This window comes from Phyllostomus discolor, chromosome 7 (assembly GCF_004126475.2).
Source record: "Phyllostomus discolor isolate MPI-MPIP mPhyDis1 chromosome 7, mPhyDis1.pri.v3, whole genome shotgun sequence".
In the NCBI taxonomy this organism is placed as follows: domain Eukaryota; kingdom Metazoa; phylum Chordata; class Mammalia; order Chiroptera; family Phyllostomidae; genus Phyllostomus; species Phyllostomus discolor.
Genome location: NC_040909.2, coordinates 56,553,098 through 56,571,518, shown reverse-complemented (window position 1 = coordinate 56,571,518; position 18,421 = coordinate 56,553,098). Strand labels below are relative to the sequence as shown.

At 38.6% G+C, this 18,421-nt stretch overlaps 1 protein-coding gene across 2 annotated transcripts in view; it reads right to left on the bottom strand.

Annotated features, from left to right (window-relative positions):
* SYNPR (synaptoporin) overlaps nucleotides 1-18,421 on the bottom strand; it is a 363,312-nt gene that overhangs the window by 129,591 nt on the left and 215,300 nt on the right. For both annotated transcript variants that reach the window (XM_028518697.2, XM_028518698.2), the window contains one exon: nucleotides 5,509-5,633. In XM_028518697.2, the coding sequence (XP_028374498.1) occupies nucleotides 5,509-5,633 (125 nt within the window). The remainder of the gene's footprint in view (nucleotides 1-5,508; nucleotides 5,634-18,421) is intronic.

The following is an 18,421-nucleotide window of genomic DNA, read 5'->3' as shown; positions in this document are numbered from 1 at the left end:
GACAGCAGTCACAATACAATCTAACAAAATTGTTTTGAATGAAGTTAAAGACAACTAAGTACTACTTAGAGTCATCTTATGAAAAAACAAACAAACATTTTTACCAACCCAATAATACATATTTCATTATGAAACTTCTGTTATTCTCTATATTCAGTTATTCTCAAATTATGGAAGATTTTTACACATTGGAAATTTTTATTATTGTCTAGCCAAGATGGCAAGTTTATCATCATGTCATCAAATTACTTTCAGGAAACCAGAGGTGAACACCTTCTCCAGAAGAGGGTCATTAAGAAACTTAGTCTCTTTCTCCACAAAAATCATCTCATACAGGCTTAATGTAAGATTGGTTAGAGTCCTTAGAATTTTGCATTTTACTTATCTGAGGAAAAACATCTAACTCCATTTCCCATTCAACAGCCTGGCATGCTTTCCTTCCTGCTGAAATATCTTGCAAAAGTCCTTAATAACCACCATTAATTCTATACACTGGCCTTTTCTTAGTTTTAACTCCTTTACTTCTTTGAAGTATTGAGTGGTACCACTAGTGAAGATTTCTTACTTTCTGTGAAGGCTACACTCTCCTGGTTGTCCCACTTCTTGTCCATTTGTCTCCTCTAGGCCCTCCTTAGTTTCCCCTCTCCTTCGATTCTCATAAGTGTGGGCACCTCTAGCTCACCCTGGGCTCTGTCCAGTTTGTCATGTTCCTCTGGTCCTTCCAACTGTCTTGGCCACTGTGCTTCTTCCAGGAATTACATTTCATAGTGTGAAGGTGGCTCTTAGAGCTCCAGTCAGTTGCATCTCTCTCTCATTACATGAGATATACAAGAAAACTTCATGACATAAAGTACCTTACACTGTACAGGATGAAAGCCAAATTTATACCCTTCATTTCAAATGATTTCCCTTATCCTTTTTGTAATCTTTAACTATTTCTCCCTATTAATCATTTAGAAACTCACAATCTTCTAAAATCTTGTCAAAATCTACCTTTCTGACTTTGTCACTTTCTCCATCATAATTTTTTGCCCTGATCGCCATGCTTACTTCCAACAGACTGAACAGGGACCTCTTCTGTTTTTATTCAAATTAGTAGAATATATGAAATACAAACATTTGGATTTGATTTTCTATGTGATGTTGACCAAATTTCTTTCAGCTCAGTCTTCTCAATCAGAATAATAGCAACATTCTTCAAAGAGGTGCTGTAATGATTACAACATAATGGAACTGAAAGTGGATAGCACAGTATTTGGCACATTGTGGGATCCATGCATTGAGTATTAAAGCAAACTGTTCATTGGCATTTTTGGAGTAGGCTTTCTCCGAATATATTTAATTCATTAAAATAAGAAACTCTACTTCACAATTCTGTGTATAAAGTGCTAAAAATAATAAATCCAGAACTCCCACCCATTATCAAAAAGTTTCTGCCAAATGAGTACATACTAGTAGATGAGAAAACAGCTAAATATTATTTGCTCATTTTAACCACAAATTAGAAGGAAGGTCAGGTGACAAACGTTTCATTCCCATAGTAAAATGATATACACTGAATGTATATTCTTTTTGATGTGAGTCAAAAATACATACGTACAGTGGTGTAAAGCAGTTACACAGTTTGGAATATTAATCAGAAATAGCACGTGAATATTTTTTAAAATTATCTAGCATTTCTAAATTGACATTCTCCTATAATACATCTGATAATCTGGAAAAAAAAGTTAAGTAACTTCCTTTTATGTCATTTATACACTACTGCAGTCCCCTTTTATCTGAAGTTTTGCTTTCCACATTTCAGTTACCTGTGGTCAACCAAGATCGAAAATATTAAATGGAAAATTTCAGAAATAAATAATTTATAAGTTTTAAGTTGTGTGCTGCTCTAGGTAGTGCGATGAAATCCCATGCCATCTGTTTCTGTCCTGCTCAGGATTTGAATCATCACTTTGTCCAGCATTTCCACACTGTAGATGACTCAGTGATTAGAATGACTGAAGTAGTGTCACAATGCTTGTGTTCATCACTCTTTACTTAATAATGCCTCATTCACCTCACTTCATCTGATCACATAGGAACTTTGTCATCTTACACCTTCACAAGAAGAAGGGTGAGTACAGTGTAACTCATGTAACTTTTATTACAGTGCATTGTTATAATCATTCTACTTTAGTGTTAGCTATTGTCAATCTTTTATTCTGTCTTATTTATCAATTAAACTTAACATAGGTATGTACGTGTAGGAAAAACATAGTATTTATAGGGTCTGGTACTATTCAAAATTTCATACATCCACTGGGGTTCTTGAAACATATCCCCTGAGTATAAGGGGGGACTATTGTCCTTGTTTTTGTTCAAATGACTTGGTATGAGAGTTTATTATATTCCCTGTGTTTGCAATAAACTGAATACTTAGAAGCTGCTGAATGCTCTTATTTTATTTCTAAGATTATAATCAAATCACTTATATTGGTTTGTGAACATTTGGGAGAAAATAACTTTTTAATGATTTACATTACCAGCTTCTTGCTAATCCAACTTCTTCTGAAACTAATGACTTCAAAATAATCTGTATGAATTCTAGACATCATCACTTATTACCCAAATCTTTCCCAAGAAGATAAGGGTACAACATTTTAAAATATCCAAATGTATAATTGAAACTGAAACTCTAGTAAAACTGAGCCTCTTTAGAATGGTATGTACATCTCCTAGATGGGCATTAATAGGATAAAACTATAATGCACTCTGTGGGGTGATTAGGCTCCTGAACAGTAGTCAGTAAATAGATGTGGTAAGCACAGTAGGAAAAGCATTCTTGCTTTCTTCTAGAACAGTGATTTTAAATTACTTCTAGGAGACCTAAGGTTCTTAGGACATTTTGTAGGAGTGGTACAGAGTGCTGGGGTGGGATGGGGTGAGGGGTGAGGAGATCATGGGGGGTTGCAATACATGTGGCAGGGAGAGGGCTGAGAAAGAACAGTTGGATGCTTCAAGCCCCTTTCTTCCCCTACTCCAACTTTTTCGATGATTTATATGTGTTTTCTATACAGAGCTTCTTAGCAGAGTAATGTTTAGAAGAAAAGCTGTGCTACTCACTCCAATCCAAGTACTAACCAGGCCTGACTTTGCTTAGCTTCCCAGATCAGAAGAGATCAGGCACGTTCAGGGTGGTATGGCCATAGATGAAAAGTTCTGCTACTAAAAAAAAAACAGTGGTTGATCATCTATGTTTCAGAACCCAAGTAATATTCTTTCAAATGAGTGAGTCACTGTATTTGTAAATGGCAACAAACAATTTCTTCAGTTGCCTTTAATTGGGCAAGTAATATGTTCTCGGAAGAAAATGAAGAAGCCCATAGCTGGAAATTATGTTCTTGAAGGGTTTTTTTTTTTTCAAACTTTACACAGCCCAGGATGGCAAGAAATTAAATGTTACTTTGTTCTCCATCCTACCCCAACCCAGATACTGGTCTTCTATCTTTAGAGGTCTCTTGATTATTCTTTTCCAGTTTGAGAGACAGACAGAGAGACTTGTACCTCATGTTTAGTGACCTGTTGTTCTTCATATCTTAAAAGTTTGACTTTCAAGCCACCTACTCCTATCACACCTCTTGGTGGGAAATCATTATAGAAGGCAATGCAGACCTCACAATTTCATGACTAATGTCACTAAGCATCTCACCTGTGCTGTCCAGACATTGGTAATATCTATCTGTGATTCTAGATTCTATATGTTGTTCAGTCAGCTCGAATTGGCTTGGCCATTCTCCATTAAAGCCAAGGAGTTCACCCAAAACTCCAAAATGTTAAGGACCCCCTACCTCCATTTTCAGCAGCACAGAAAGCTCTTTTTACCAAATTACCAGGGGTCCTTTGCTTAATATTTGCTTGATTTATTTTAACTTGCTTGTGTAGTTAACCTGATCTTTGGATTCTCTCATTAGTTAGGAGAGTATCTACTTGAGCAGAGGGCTTGCGACTTTTATCAGTTTTATTCTTAAAAACTGTTAAGTAAGTAATGGGAGGGAAGTGGGGAGGGATGGGTGGGTGGGTTGTAATGGTAGTAAAAGGGAGAAAACTGTACTTGAACAATGATTAAAATAAAAAGAACTGTTAAGTACAAACTGTTTAGTGTAAATACCACTACCCTGTGATTCATTGCCTATGAACTAAATCACTTGTGTTTTGAATTAGGAAAAGTTCCCTATATCAATGTATCAAGGATATGTTCCATGACATATAAATCCCCTGAGAGGTTCAGGGAGAAAAGGTTTCTGTGGTCAGACACAGTTGGGAAACACTGTGCTTCTCTTGGTGATTCAAAATGTGCATTAGAATGGCAAAGTGCTAGGAATTATTTTTTTAAACTTAATTGATTATATAATTTTTAAATTCTCCCTCCTTTCCCTTTGCCCTCCCTTCTTTTCTTCTTTCCTTTCTTTTTAGAAACATTAACTTATCTAGGGCCCCTTGAGGAAGATTTTGGAAAGCACTCCACTTGCATGTTTAAGAAGCTTTTTGAGGCCAATTTCTACTTTTCTCTGTAATTCCAGAGCTAGCACAGTGTATGGCACAAGGTGATTACTCAATACATGTTTGTTAAATTAAATGAAAGTGTATTAATAAGATGCCAAACATTGTGTTGCAAACAAGTTGTTTTAAAAAATTGTACCAGTTATTTGGTGCCAAGAATTTGGGAGTTTTATAGCACAAATTATTTCAAAATTAAACTTAATTAATACATATTGCATATGGGTCAGAATCACAACATGTTTGATTTGGGACAAGCACTGCTATATATTTTATAGATAAGGCAAAGACAAAGATAAGGTATTATCGTTCAGACTGAAGATGTTGAAAGAATTATCTCAACCAAATTAAGTATAGAAATAGATACATGAGTCCTGGTCTTACCCCAAGTGGGCTCAAACCCCAACTCCCCCATTTACTAGCCCAGGGAATGTGAGGAAACATATCTGTGCCTGTTTCCTCATTTTAAATGGTGATGGTAATTGTGCTCCTCTCAAAGGTCATTGTGATGACTAAGTAAGATTAACAAGTAAACAGCAAGTGTCTGACACACAGAATTAACATTAGATATTAATATTATTAAGTATATTATCTGCCAAGATTTCACAGTCAATACGAAATTAGAGGTGACATTAATCCTATTTAGAATTTGGAAGACCTTAAGACTGGAAATACAGATAGGGAGAAAAGGACTGTATAATTAAAGCCTCTATGTTGATAATCCTCAATACTGGACCACTTGCAGCATTTTCTTGGAAGAGAGTCAATTCTGGTTTGAAGGTACAACTCATAAACCTCCCAGGGAGAGGTGGTAGTTGGATATTTTACTTATTTGGGTGTTTTGTGGATTCAGGAAAAAATCTTACTATTTACTCAGAAGTCCCTGGAAGCCTGCATCATTTTTTGAGAAATGAGAGAAGGAAGATAGTGCCCTCCTTGTGAGGCCAGTGGGCACAAGCCCCTATGCCTTACCTGAATGGGTAGGCAAACGCTATGTCAATGCTGAGATTACTCTCTGTCTTGTTGACGCAGTCCACACTCAGCCGCAGACCTCCAGAATAACCACCACATGTTGCAAATGCAAAGATTGCAAAAAGCTGTCAAGAACAAAAGACAAAGTGGATATTAGAGTGATGCTGATCAGATGAGAAATATCAATATGAGCTTAGCGTCTGGACTGACTGAAGTTATGGTCCTTCTAAAGTGCAATTCCATGTGTGGTTCAGGCTGAAAGATGAAGGCCAGAATGATGGAGGACAATGGAGAGGTGGTGTCTGAAAAAATAATATGGCCAGCTGAAGCCATTTTGCTTGGAGATTAATTAAACACAAAGAAAAACATCTGTATTTGTGTGTGTAAAGAGCCGTCATGCTTCAGATGCTCGAGATGTCATCTCACATCAAAGGATCTGGAAAGCTACCTGCACCACATGATTAATGATGGATGTTTCTAGGTGGGAAGAATTTGAGGTGTGTTCTTTCTGTCTTCTTTTTGTTTCTCTGTATTTTTCCTCAAAAAACATGTTTGTCTTTTGAAATAGATTATTAAAAAGGCATGATCAGAGAATTTTAGAGCTAAAGGGTGGAGGACAAGTAGGTGAGTATCTAAAAGGTGCCATTTCAGAGCTGAAGACCCCAGCATGTATGAGCTCAAGCTACTCTTGGTGGTCAAATCTGTGTGTGAGTTGCTCTTTCTAAGCCAACTATTAAAAGGTTCAACTGGTTACCAACTAATATCATTGTGTAGCCTGGTGTAGACATCGATCTATGTAAAGTAGGCAATAAAAATGAGAAGCATAAACTCAAAGATTTCTTTAAAAAAGAAGATATACCTGGGAGGGTAGGTAGAGCTGAAGATGGAAAGAAAATGCCAATTTTTTCCATGTAGTATAGCTAAATTCAAAACAATTTCCTTGTTTCCAAAAAAAGCTGGTCAAGTGCACTTAACACTGATCCATGCTGTAATAGTCCCATTTATTTTATTTCAACATTTGGAATTCAGCTTCTTATAGTAGGTTAGGATCCCTATTAGGAACACTAGCTCACTTTGCATAGCTAGAGGAGTTATTTGTTTCCTTACGGTAACTATAAATGTATAGGCTCTGGAATGTGACTTTGGCATTGTTAGTTCATTTCTCCATGCCTTGGTCCCCACATCAATAAAATAGCATTGATAACAGGTCCTCTGGATCATTTTGCTGTTCATGACATGAATCAGACAGTTGCTGTAGACAAGAAGACTGATGAAGCTAGCAACAGTCACCATGTCTGCTCAGAAAGTTCAGAAGGCAAAATAAGTATTGTCCATAATACCTACTGCCTCCCTCAATCGGTGGTAGAAGAAGAGCCTCAGAACTTTTTGTCCCAATTGTCTACTTAACTTTAATAGAAAAAGACTGGTTAATGATAAGACCTTCACAGGGAAAGCAATAGTTGGTGTGTCATTTTTATGTGTGTGGCAGTTTTAAGTTGTTAGTTTTAAAATCAATATTTTAAAAATGGAAATAACTTGTCTAAAATATATAGTATATATGGTAAAAGCAAACCAGGTTTCTATGTGTTAATATGTATAAAACATTTACAACAGGTCTTGGCACAGAATAAACATTCAATAAATGCTATCAAATGTTATTACTGTAAGTGGATGTGGATAAGCTCCTTGGTAAGATGTTCCAGACCACAAAATAATGGCATTTAAACTTACTCATCTCTAGCCAAGTCTGTACAACCATTAGTCCCAGTGAACCAACATCATGCTCTCCAGAAAGACTGGCCATTTTTGTTTTTTCTGATTTTCCTAGTTTGACTCACTGATGGGAGGTGAGGAATATGCAGGAGCTACCCCAGTCCACTCCACAGTGGGGATGATGTACACAGAATATCAGGGCAGAAGGGAACCTGATTTTTATCCCTGTGGCATGGATTTGATTACTTCTCATGACCAAATACTCTTTGTGACAGTTCTTTGTATTGGTAGGAATAAAGAGAAAGTGATCTTAGTTGCTCAATACTTAAATCTAGACACTCATACAATATTGAGTGTCTCTGTCTTTGTGCCATGTCATGATGGCACCCTTGGAAAGTCTTCTTCCAAAAGAAGGAATGAAGAAATGGCACCCAAAACCCTGTGGTACACCTGTGGAGAGAGCTCTTTTCCTGTCCACACTTCCTCACCTGTCAAACAGGGAAATCCCTGTATCTTTCTGAGTCAATGAAAGAACTAAATGAGATGGAGTGTGTATTCATTTGCAGCCCCTCTCAATTCATGAAGAGATTTGTGTGGTATTTACACATGTGCATTTCTCTGGGGCAAGAGCCATGTGTGTAATTGGCATTTATTCTTTGACTAAAGAGGTGGAAGAATAGCATAGCCTTCAAACAACTGCATCTTAAAAAAATTCCTTGAAATATTAAAGCATAGCAAGTTAGAGTAAAAGGCATAAAGACAAATCCTGATAATTTTAGCACTTAATGGCTAGAAAGAAATAATCCTTGGAATTTCATCTATTTTAAAGTGCTTTATATACAGTAATATATTACTAATACTACCATGTAATGAACTTAAGATGGAATGATAATTACATTCAACTGTTCAAAATGTTAGATGCATAGACGAAGGCATCATACTATTGAAACCACACACACCACTATTTTTTTCTTTTTACTTCTATTGAGTTCTCACACCTGGTCTGAGTCCAGCACAGGAGTTAAATATAATGCCCATGGTCTTTGTGCTTAACTTTCTCTTTTCCCATGGTCCTCACTGATTAAAGAGAAATCATACTGTGTGACTGATATCAAGTTAAGTAATATCATAATATGAGGATTAAATAATAGCTGTATAACACTGAAAGAGTCAGATCCTGCTGAGTGAATAACAGGTTACAGGATAGCTGGTTATGGATTTGAGTGAAATCAACTCCTTCAGAGTATATTAGCCAAGGGCCTGGTCCCGTAATTAGAATACATTAAGACAGAATGGGAAGAGGGGGCTGGAAACTTTTGGGGAGTCAAAATTCTAGTGCTGTTGTAGGGGAATGTAGAGTGGGAGGAAATTTTGGAAATCCTCCCACAAATTTCCCTCCCAGTAGTCCATGGAGCAGTTCTAGAGTCAGGTAGACCTAAGCTTGAGTGTAATTCCCAGCTGTCTGACACTGAGCAAGATATTTAACTTCTCCAAACCTTAGCTCCTACATCTACCACATCAGGACACATTTGCTGGTTCATTTAGCAGATATTTAATGGTGTACTTACTAAGTGCCAGCTGGTAGGGAACAGAAATGTAAAAAAATTGGAGAAAAGACAAAGAAGGCTCCTGCCCACTACAGAGTTTAACACAGGATGCAGGAGGCGGAATCAACAAGAGCATACATATGAAGTAATTACAACTTGTGCTACATATATTGAGGGGAAGCTTTCTAGACTGGAAGTTATAATTGAGGACTTCACAGTTAAGCTGAAACCTTGAAGATGACAGAGAAAGCCATGAAGAAAGGGGTTGGGGTGAAGGAAAGTGCTCTGGGAACAGGGAAAAGCACAAGGAAAAGCCCCAGGGAGGAAAAGCCCGATAAGTTCAAAGAGCCAGTGGAAGGTTACCTTGGCCATTGGTTGGTGAAATAGGTGGAGAATCATATTTACCTCCCATGTGTTTGTGTCCATTAGCTGAGAGAACACATGTAACAGCAGGTTTGTAGCCTTCCTCAAATGTTAAAAATATTGCCATACTACTGAAGAAATTGATAACTAGAGAGCAAAATTCACTTGTCCCGACTCAACTAAGTGGAGTTGAAACTAGAATCCTTGTCTCTAGATTCTCTGAGTCAGTATTCTTTTAGAACAAGAGAAAGAATTTTTGGCCATGTGGGCAGAAGGCATATCAAATGGTCCAGCCTTCTTTACCCAAAAACACACCATGGTGCTTATATGGCATGAGGCTCTCTATGTTTTTCCTGAGTGTCTCACAAACATATACCTCTGAGCTCACTAGTCAAGCAGAGTAGGTGCTTTGCCTGCCTTCCTTCTTTCCTTCCTTCCTTCCTTCCTTCCTTCCTTCCTTCCCTCCTTCCTTCTTCCTCTTTTAACTCTTGATGGGGTGGAGGATTTTAGAAGGAGGGTCTTAGAAGATATTGCAAAGAGAAACTTCCTTAGTTTGACAACCATGGTTCTGAGAGTCTATTACTGTTAGCAAGAGAAATGTGTTTCTTGTAGGTGTTTGGCTCCACAAGACTAACATTTTTCCTTAGACAGACAGTATCCTTTCCTGGGAGATGGAAGAGATGGGAACACTTTGTGATGCTGCCAGGATGCAGTGAGAAATGGGTGTGGGTCCTGGAAGGAAAGGAGGGAGAGGAGCCTGAAGGGACTGGGTATGTTGAGTGTAGAGAAAGATTAGAGTTTGACTGGGAGGAAGACTGTCATCTGAAGCCAACTCTCTAAACACTTTGATGAGGCATGTAAAGATAGGTGTTTGTGTGCATACGTGTGTTATTTTCTCTTAACTCTGGGCTCCATATGTTCATCCTCAGCTATCAATGTGCCTTCTTTCTGGTAAGGCAGTGCTCTCACTCATTCTTCTAGACATTGAGGGCACAACTCAGGGGCAAAAGTCCATTTGCCCAATGAAGTAAAATTGTAAAACTTCTGTGTTCCCATCTTTCCTAAAGCTCCCATTTATCCTCAAACAAAGCAGATACCTCACCTCTAGCATGTTCCAATGTATAAATACCATAACCACTAGCCCAATCATTCACTTCCCTTGAGTCCAGGAGACCAAGATAAATCTCCTGCAACACACCCTCATTTTACTACTGTCTTAAATGGTGTACGACTCTATTCCTGACAACAAAAGTTTACTAAGTGGATAAAATTGGCCAGTGGAGATATCTGTTGCATGCAGCCTGATTAGAAATACATTCAGGTGAATTAGAACAGAAGAATTGCCTAGTATTTTCTGGCTTAATAGACACCCATAAACCAAAATTACCCAAATCAGGAATATCTTTGCACAGTTAATGAAACCAAAGGTTTTCCCCTGACAAGAAGGCAAGCATCTCTCCTTGGAACTGATTGAACCACACAAGGAATATCAATGAAAGCTGCTATTAATCCTGCTGGTTAATTTTCAAGGTATAGTGAAAGCAATAGGTTGGAGGAGGACAAGAAATAAAGCTGATTAATGGCTCTCATAGGAATCTGTGGTCTACATTGATGTCAGGGAGGGGACACATTCCAAGGCCTGATAAACAACCTCAGGAATGAAAGATGCCTTGGAAGAAGTGAGAGTAAGGAGACTGGTAGGAAAGGTATTGGTAGATTGGGACCTAGTACTGGTACTCTTATTACCACCAAGCTGTGTGTGCTGACAATCAGACCTCCAGAGGAAAAAGCTTTCATTTATAGAATTTGCCAAATTCCATTGTGTAAATACACCCACCATGGCCAGTTCCAAGTAACTAACATAATACTTCTAAACTTTTGGGGAATAGAATTGTACAATCAGCTGGGCTCCAACAGACCACTGCCATTGAGGGACTTTCCCTGACTCTCTCCTGGAGCAAGAACTCTGGGCTGATTTCATTGAGCCACTCCTCTTCCATCCAGTACAATTATTTGTGCTTTGATTCATTTATACACTCTCACTTATTTATTATAGAAGAAGTTGTTGATGTCTTGCCTAGATTCCCCTAGTGGCCACCTGCAGCTTTAGGAGGAAAGTCCTCCTACACACCAAGGGCTTTCTGCTCAAACACCTGAGTATCTGTGCTGAGGGCCTTCTCAGGCAGTGGGAATGTGCTCAGCCTGTGACTGAGGCAACAGGGAAATCTCTGGGAGTTAACTCAAAGCAATGTGGGATGAAAATTGATGAATAAAACCCCAGTGTCCTTGCACTTCTGTGGGGAAATTTTCAGGTGTGTGCAATACAGTTTCTCATAGGATCCCACCAAGGTTCAGTCCCAGTTGTCTGCAGCAACATCTGCTCATTCACATGCCGTTAATTGGCTTCCTTCTTTCCCTATCTCTTCTCCCCACTCATTATCATGCTTCCTGGCATTGCCTGACCAATAAACCTCGTCAGCCAAAAATCTCAAGATCTACTTTTGAGAAATGAAATGAAGAGTTACTGAACACTGAAATTGGACAGAGACTGAAATTGGGCCCTAAAATACATTAATAAAGAAAGCAATATCTCCTTATCTCACACCTAAGTGTCTAGATTATGACACACTCACCTCTTCAACTCTCTGTCAATAAGCTGTTCTCCTTTAAAATAGGACTACATTGTCTGGAGTAGACCTTCTGAGCCCAGCCCATTCCCATACTGGCCCCACTATTTTGTTTTTATTTTTACATGAGCAGACTTTAATATCTATATTTCTTTGGCATCATTTATTCACCTGTTCGTTTTATTTGACCACTTCCCTGAAGAAAAATAACACACTTGACTTTGTTTCTTACTCTCTGCCATTATGCACAGTGCTTGGTATGAAGTCGGTGTTCCCAAATACTTGTTGACTAAATAAGTAAATGTATCTTTCCCACACTTCCAAGGAACTTCCTGTCTATTTGGGGATACAAAGAAGTGAATGAACTGGCACCATGACAGTCTTTTACTGTGGTGAGAATATTTGGATCATATTAGAGAAAAACATGGTACGTACTTCCAGAGGACTGGAGGGAACATGATGAATAGCTGTCTGAAGGAAAGAATAGCTAAGCAGAAATAAAGCAGCATGCAAGTTATATCCAGGTAAGAGGGAGAAGAAGAGTATTCTAGGAAGAGAGTAGCAAGTAAAAAATATTCAAGTAAGGGTTCCTGGGAAGATGGCATTGGGGTAAGAGGAAGCAGATTCCACTTCCCTCTACACATGGGAGAAAATCCTAGCTGATCTATGGAGTAAAAGAGCAACAGCCAACAGTACCTCAGTGTATATGAAAATAAGAGACCAAAAGTTGTAGCAGACACCAAAAAATCAGACGGTAAAGAGAGTGCTTCAGGACAATAAGGTTCCAGGGACAGGCGCAGGGACCAGGGTGGCTGCAGCCCCAGGCCCACTGCTCCCCGGGTCTGCCACAGGGCTCTTGAAAGAAAGCTGGGGCAACTGCGGGCTCCCCAGCCAAACAAGGTCTGAGCATCACACGGAGAGACCTGGTTGCTTAAAGTCACAGAGAGGGGAATAAGGACTAAGTGGTAAACACACAGGGGCTGTGAGCACCCACAGACACTGTGAATGCTGGTTGGGGAGAGTTGAGAGTCTCACAGTGATGGGCCCTGACCCCGACAGTCACCTGTCTGGCTGGAGAATTGGGCTGTGGGAGAGGCCAGGCTACTGTATGGAGCAGCAGACTTGAGTAGGAGGAAATTCTCAAAAAGAAAAAGTAAAAAGAAAGACAATGTTTGGGGAATTCTCCTGCAGCAATCGCTCTGGCCTCCCCACCACTCAGCTGGGCAGTGATCCTGAGGTTGCGCGGAAGGTTGTACAGAAGACCTGGCACACCCCCACAGCACTGAGAAGGGTGCACACTGCGGGACTGAGGCAGACTGGGTGAGTGTGCACATGCCTGCACTCCATTCCACAGCAGTAACCCTGGGGAAAGGCCTGGATCCCACAACCAAGGCACTGGGGAGAGGTGCCAGGATAGCTCTGGTGAGAGTGTGCTGGAGGTTGACTGAGTGTAGATGGGAAGGAAGAAAGGCCATACCAACTGCCCTCAGCCTGCTGCAGCCAGCAAGACCAGAAAAACCGGTCTGGCTACTTTCAAACCAAGAGGCTTTTAAATTTAATTTTATTTTTAATAGTATTTTATTTTTTAATTTTTATTTTTATCTTTCAATTCCTTTTTCCTCTCCTTCTTTCTTGTTTTATTCCTTCTTCCTTTCTTTCCAATTTTACCTCTTCTTCCACCTTTCCTCTGCCTTTTTAAAAAAAATACCTACAAGTGAGACCAAAAAACCCCTGGAACTGTGAAAAGACCAGAGTTGGACCCAAAGAAGGGGCATCATCACAACATCTGAGACAGTGAGACAAATTTCACTTTGCTATTACAGAGAACCTGCAAGTTATTGCATATTGGTATTATTATTATTTTTTCATTATTCTTACATCTTCTAATAGTATTTTTTTATTCCTCTTCTTTCTGTACAGTCTGCTTTGCTTGGATGGTTATATTGTATCATTTGACAGGTTTCTCCTGTTCTCTCCCTCATAGTGTATTGCTAATTTACTGTCCTTTACTTCATTTATGTTCCATTAGCACACTACTCAAGGTCCTATACTCCCTATTCTTGTTATCCAGATCACATAGAGTCGGTAATATGTTTGTTACTCTAATATTATTATAAATAATAGCTGTTCCATACAATTGTAAATACTTCACAATACCCCTCCCAGATCTTAGCCCACTTCACAGTTTCCTGAACTCTATTAGTGTAGTGGATAACTCTATTCTCTCACACACTATACCTATTTACTATCCTTTACTCTCACCTTACCTCAGAATCTGACCTCCCACAACCTTGCTGCTTTCTACATCCAACTCACAATCCTTCTCTCCCCAACAAGAGTCTTACCTTCTTTCCATCCTTTCTAAAAATCAGCTAGTTGGGTGGAAGATCACGATTCACACTATACATAGCCAAAGGATGTTCTATCTCTTCTCTACTGACTGCTGCTGTAAATATCATAGAATACTCTCTTGCTGTCTTAAACCATTTTGCCTTCCCCCTCCAAGTGATCACAAAAAAAGAGTAGGTAGAAGTGGTGAACACCAGGATACCCACTGGAAGAGGAAACCCAACAACAAAGGAATCACAAACAGATAACAACAGAAGAAGATGAAGGAGGGAGTGGAAACCACACACAAACCTCAATTCAGGACCTATCTGGAAATACAACTAAATAGTGCAGAAACTACCCAATACAAACAACTGAACAAGAACAAGAGAGAATCCTCAAAACCTTGTACATGCAGAAGAACTAGCTTCAACACAACCTGCCCTCACCAGCACAACAAAATACAAGAAGTGTGGACAGAGTGACTCCTAGTTAATCAGCTGGTGGGAAGCACCCACCAAAGAAAGACCCAACAACAATCAAAGTCCAAACACAAACACAGAGTCAACTTAAACAACAGCCCAAGGCCAGTGAGCTCAGGAGATCAAGGAGACTGTACCACTGAATCTCATAGTTATTCTATCACAGAAGTTCACACCATAAATCCATGGAGCCAGAACACATCAATTTAAGAAACAGAAGCTGACAAGAAGAGTCTCACAAACAATGAGAAGACAAAGAAACAATCCCCAAATGAAAGGAAAAGAGGAAGCCTCAGAAAGAATGCTAAATGAAATAGAGGCAACTCAACTATCAGATATTGAGTTCAAAACAATGGTTATAAGGAAGCTCAATGAGCTCAAAATGAGCTACCAGAAACTACAAGGAAACTATAATGAACTCACTGCAAACTATATCAACATGAAAAAGGAAATAGAAACTATCAACAAGGGCCAACAGGAAATGAAGGATACAATTTATGAACTAAAGAACACGGTAGAAGGAATAAAAAGCAGGATCAATGAAGCAGAAGATCAGATCAGCGAGCTAGAGGACAAAGTAGAAAAAAACACCCAGAAAGAGCAAGAAAAGGAAAATAGGCTCAGAAAGAATGAAGAGGGATTAAAAGAAAGGCAAGACAATATGAAACATAATAATATCCATATAATAGGGATACCGGAAGAAGAAGATCAAGGGATAGAAAACCTATTTGAAAAAGACACACAAATCCAGGAAACACTGACTCCCAATCAAAAGGAACCCAAAGAGGCCTACTTCAAGACATATCATAATTAAAATGGCAAAATACCAACACAAAGAGAAAATCTTTTTTTTCAATTTAATTAATTTTTTTAGAGAGGGAAGGGACGGAGAAAGAGAGAGAGAGAGAAACATCAATGTGCAGTTGCTGGGGGTCATGGCCTGCAACCCAGGCATGTACCCTGACTGGGAATTGAACCTGCGACACTTTGGTTCACAGCCCGCACTCAATCCAGTGAGCTATGCCAGCCAGGGAACAAAGAGAAAATCTAAAAAGCAGCAAGGGAGAAACAGGACGTAACATATAAGGGAGCCCTGGTAAGGTTAGTGGCTGACTTCTCAATGGAAATGCTCCAAGCCAGAAGAGAATGGCAAGAAATATTCCAAGCAATGAGAACCAGAGGCCTACACCCAAGGCTACTTTACCCAGCAAGGCTCTCAATCAAGATAGAAGGCCAAATAAGGAGCTTCCCAGACAAAAAAAGTCTAAAGAATACAATTCCACCAAATGAGCTCTGCAAGAGATGCTAAAGGGACTGCTTTAAGAAAAGGAAGGGGAAGAGAGAGAGAGAAGGAAAGAGAAAGAGAGAAAGAAACACAGTTACAAAAATGGCAATGAATAAGTACCTATCAATAATAACCTTAAATGTAAATGGATTAAATGTTCCAATCAAAAGACATAGAGTAGCTGAATGGATAAGAAAACATGACCCACACATATGCTGCCTACAAGAGACCTACCTCAGGACAAAAGACCTACACAGGCTGAAAGGGAAGGGCTGTAAACAAATGTTCCAAGCAAATGGACAGGAAAAAAAAAAGGGCCGGGGGTAGCAATACTCATATAAGAAAAAATAGATTTCCAAAAAAAGGGCCACAAAGAGAGACCCAGAAAGTCACTTCATAATATTCCAGGGAAGAATCCACCAAGAAGACATAAACATTGTAAATATATATGCACCAAACACAGGAGCACCCAAATACTTAAAGAAAATCTTAGAGGACTTCAGGAAAGATACTGACAGCAACACAATTATAGTAGGGGATTTTAACACCCCGGTGTCAAAATGGACAGATCTTCCAAATAAAATACCAACAAAGATATTGTAGCATTTAACAATGTCCTAGATGAAATGGACTTAACTGATATATATAGATCCCTTCATCCCAAAGAAGCTAAATATACATTCTTTTCAAATGCACATGAAATATTTTCAAAGATAGAGCATGTGATAGGACACAAAACAAGCCTCAACAATTCAAGAAAATTGAAATCATACTAAGCAGATCACAAGGGACTGAAACTAGAAACCAACCCCAAGGGAAAAAACCCCAAATATTCAAAATCATGGAGATTAAATGGCATGTTATTAAACAATGAATAAGTCAAGAATGAAATTAGGGAAGAAATCAAAAAGTTTCTGGAAACAAACAAACATGAACTCACAATGACCCAAAACTTATGGGACACAGCTAAGGCAGTCCTGAAAGGGAAGTACATAGTAATACAGGCCTACCTAAAAAAAGATAGAAATATTTCAAACAAACAACCTAACCCTATGCTTACAAGAACTTGAGTAAAAACAATAAAGACAGCCCAGAGCAAATAGAAGGAAGGAAATAACCAAGATCACAGCAGAATTAAATGACATAGAGACTAAAAGCACAATTCTAAGGATCAATAAATCCTGGTTCTTTGAAAAGATAAACAAAATCAACAAGCCTTTAAGCAGACTCATCAAGAAACAAAGAGAGAGGACCCAAATAAACACAATCAGAAATGAAAGAGGAGAGATTACAACTGATACCACAGAAATACAAAGGATTGTAAGAAACTACTATGAAGAACTGTATGCCAAGAAATTTGAAAACCTAGGTGAAATGGACAACTTTCTAGAAAAATATAATCTTCCAAAACTCAATGAGGAAGAAGTAGAAAGCCTGAAATGAAATTGAAACAGTAATCAAAAAACTCCCAACACACAAAAGCTCTGGACCAGATGGTTTCACAGGAGAATTCTACAGAACGTTTAAGGAAGAGCTAAACCCTATCCTTCACAGACTATTCCAAAAAATCCAGAATGATGGAAGACTCCCAAACTCTTTTTCTGAGGCCAGCATCATCCTAATCCCAAAACCAGATAAAGACACAAAAAAGAAAGCAAACTTCAGGCCAATATCGCTGATGAACATAGATGCTACAATCCTCAACAATATATTGGCAAACCACCTCCAATAATACATTAAAAGATCATACACCATGACCAAGTGGGATTCATCCCAGGGATGCAAGGATGGTTCGATATTCACAAATCAGTAAATGTAATACATCACATAAACAAAAGCAAAGAGAAAAACCACATGATCATATCAATAGATGCGGAAAAAGCATTTGATAAGGTACAGCACCCATTTATGATAAAAACACTTAGCAAAGAGGGAGTAGAGGGAGCATTCCTCAACATAATAAAGGCCATATATGAGATACTGACAGTCAACATACTCAATGGGCAAAAACTAAAATCTTTTCCACTAAGATCAGGAACAAGGTGATGTTGTCCACTTCCACCACTTCTATTTAACATAGTACTGGAAGTTTTAGCCACAGTGATCATACAAGAAAAGGAAATAAAAGGGATCCACAATTGAAAAGAAGAAACAAAAATGTCATTGTTTGCAGATGACATGATAGTGTACATAGAAAGTCCTATAGATTCCACCAAAAAACTGCTCAATCTAATAAATGACTTTGGCAAAATAGCGGATACAAAGTCAATATCCAGAAATCAAAGGCGTTTTTGTATACCAGCAATGAAACACCAGAAGCAGAAATCAAGAAAAAAATCCCATTTGATATAGCAAAAAGAAAAATAAAATATCTAGGAATAAACGTAACCAAGGAGATAAAAGATCTGTATACAGAAAACTACACAACACTGAAGAAAGAAATCAAGGAAGACACAAACAAATGGAAACATATACTGTGTTCATGGGTTGGAAGAATTAACTTCATCAAAATGTCCATACTACCCAAAGCAATTTACAGATTCAATGCAATATCTATTAAAGTACCAA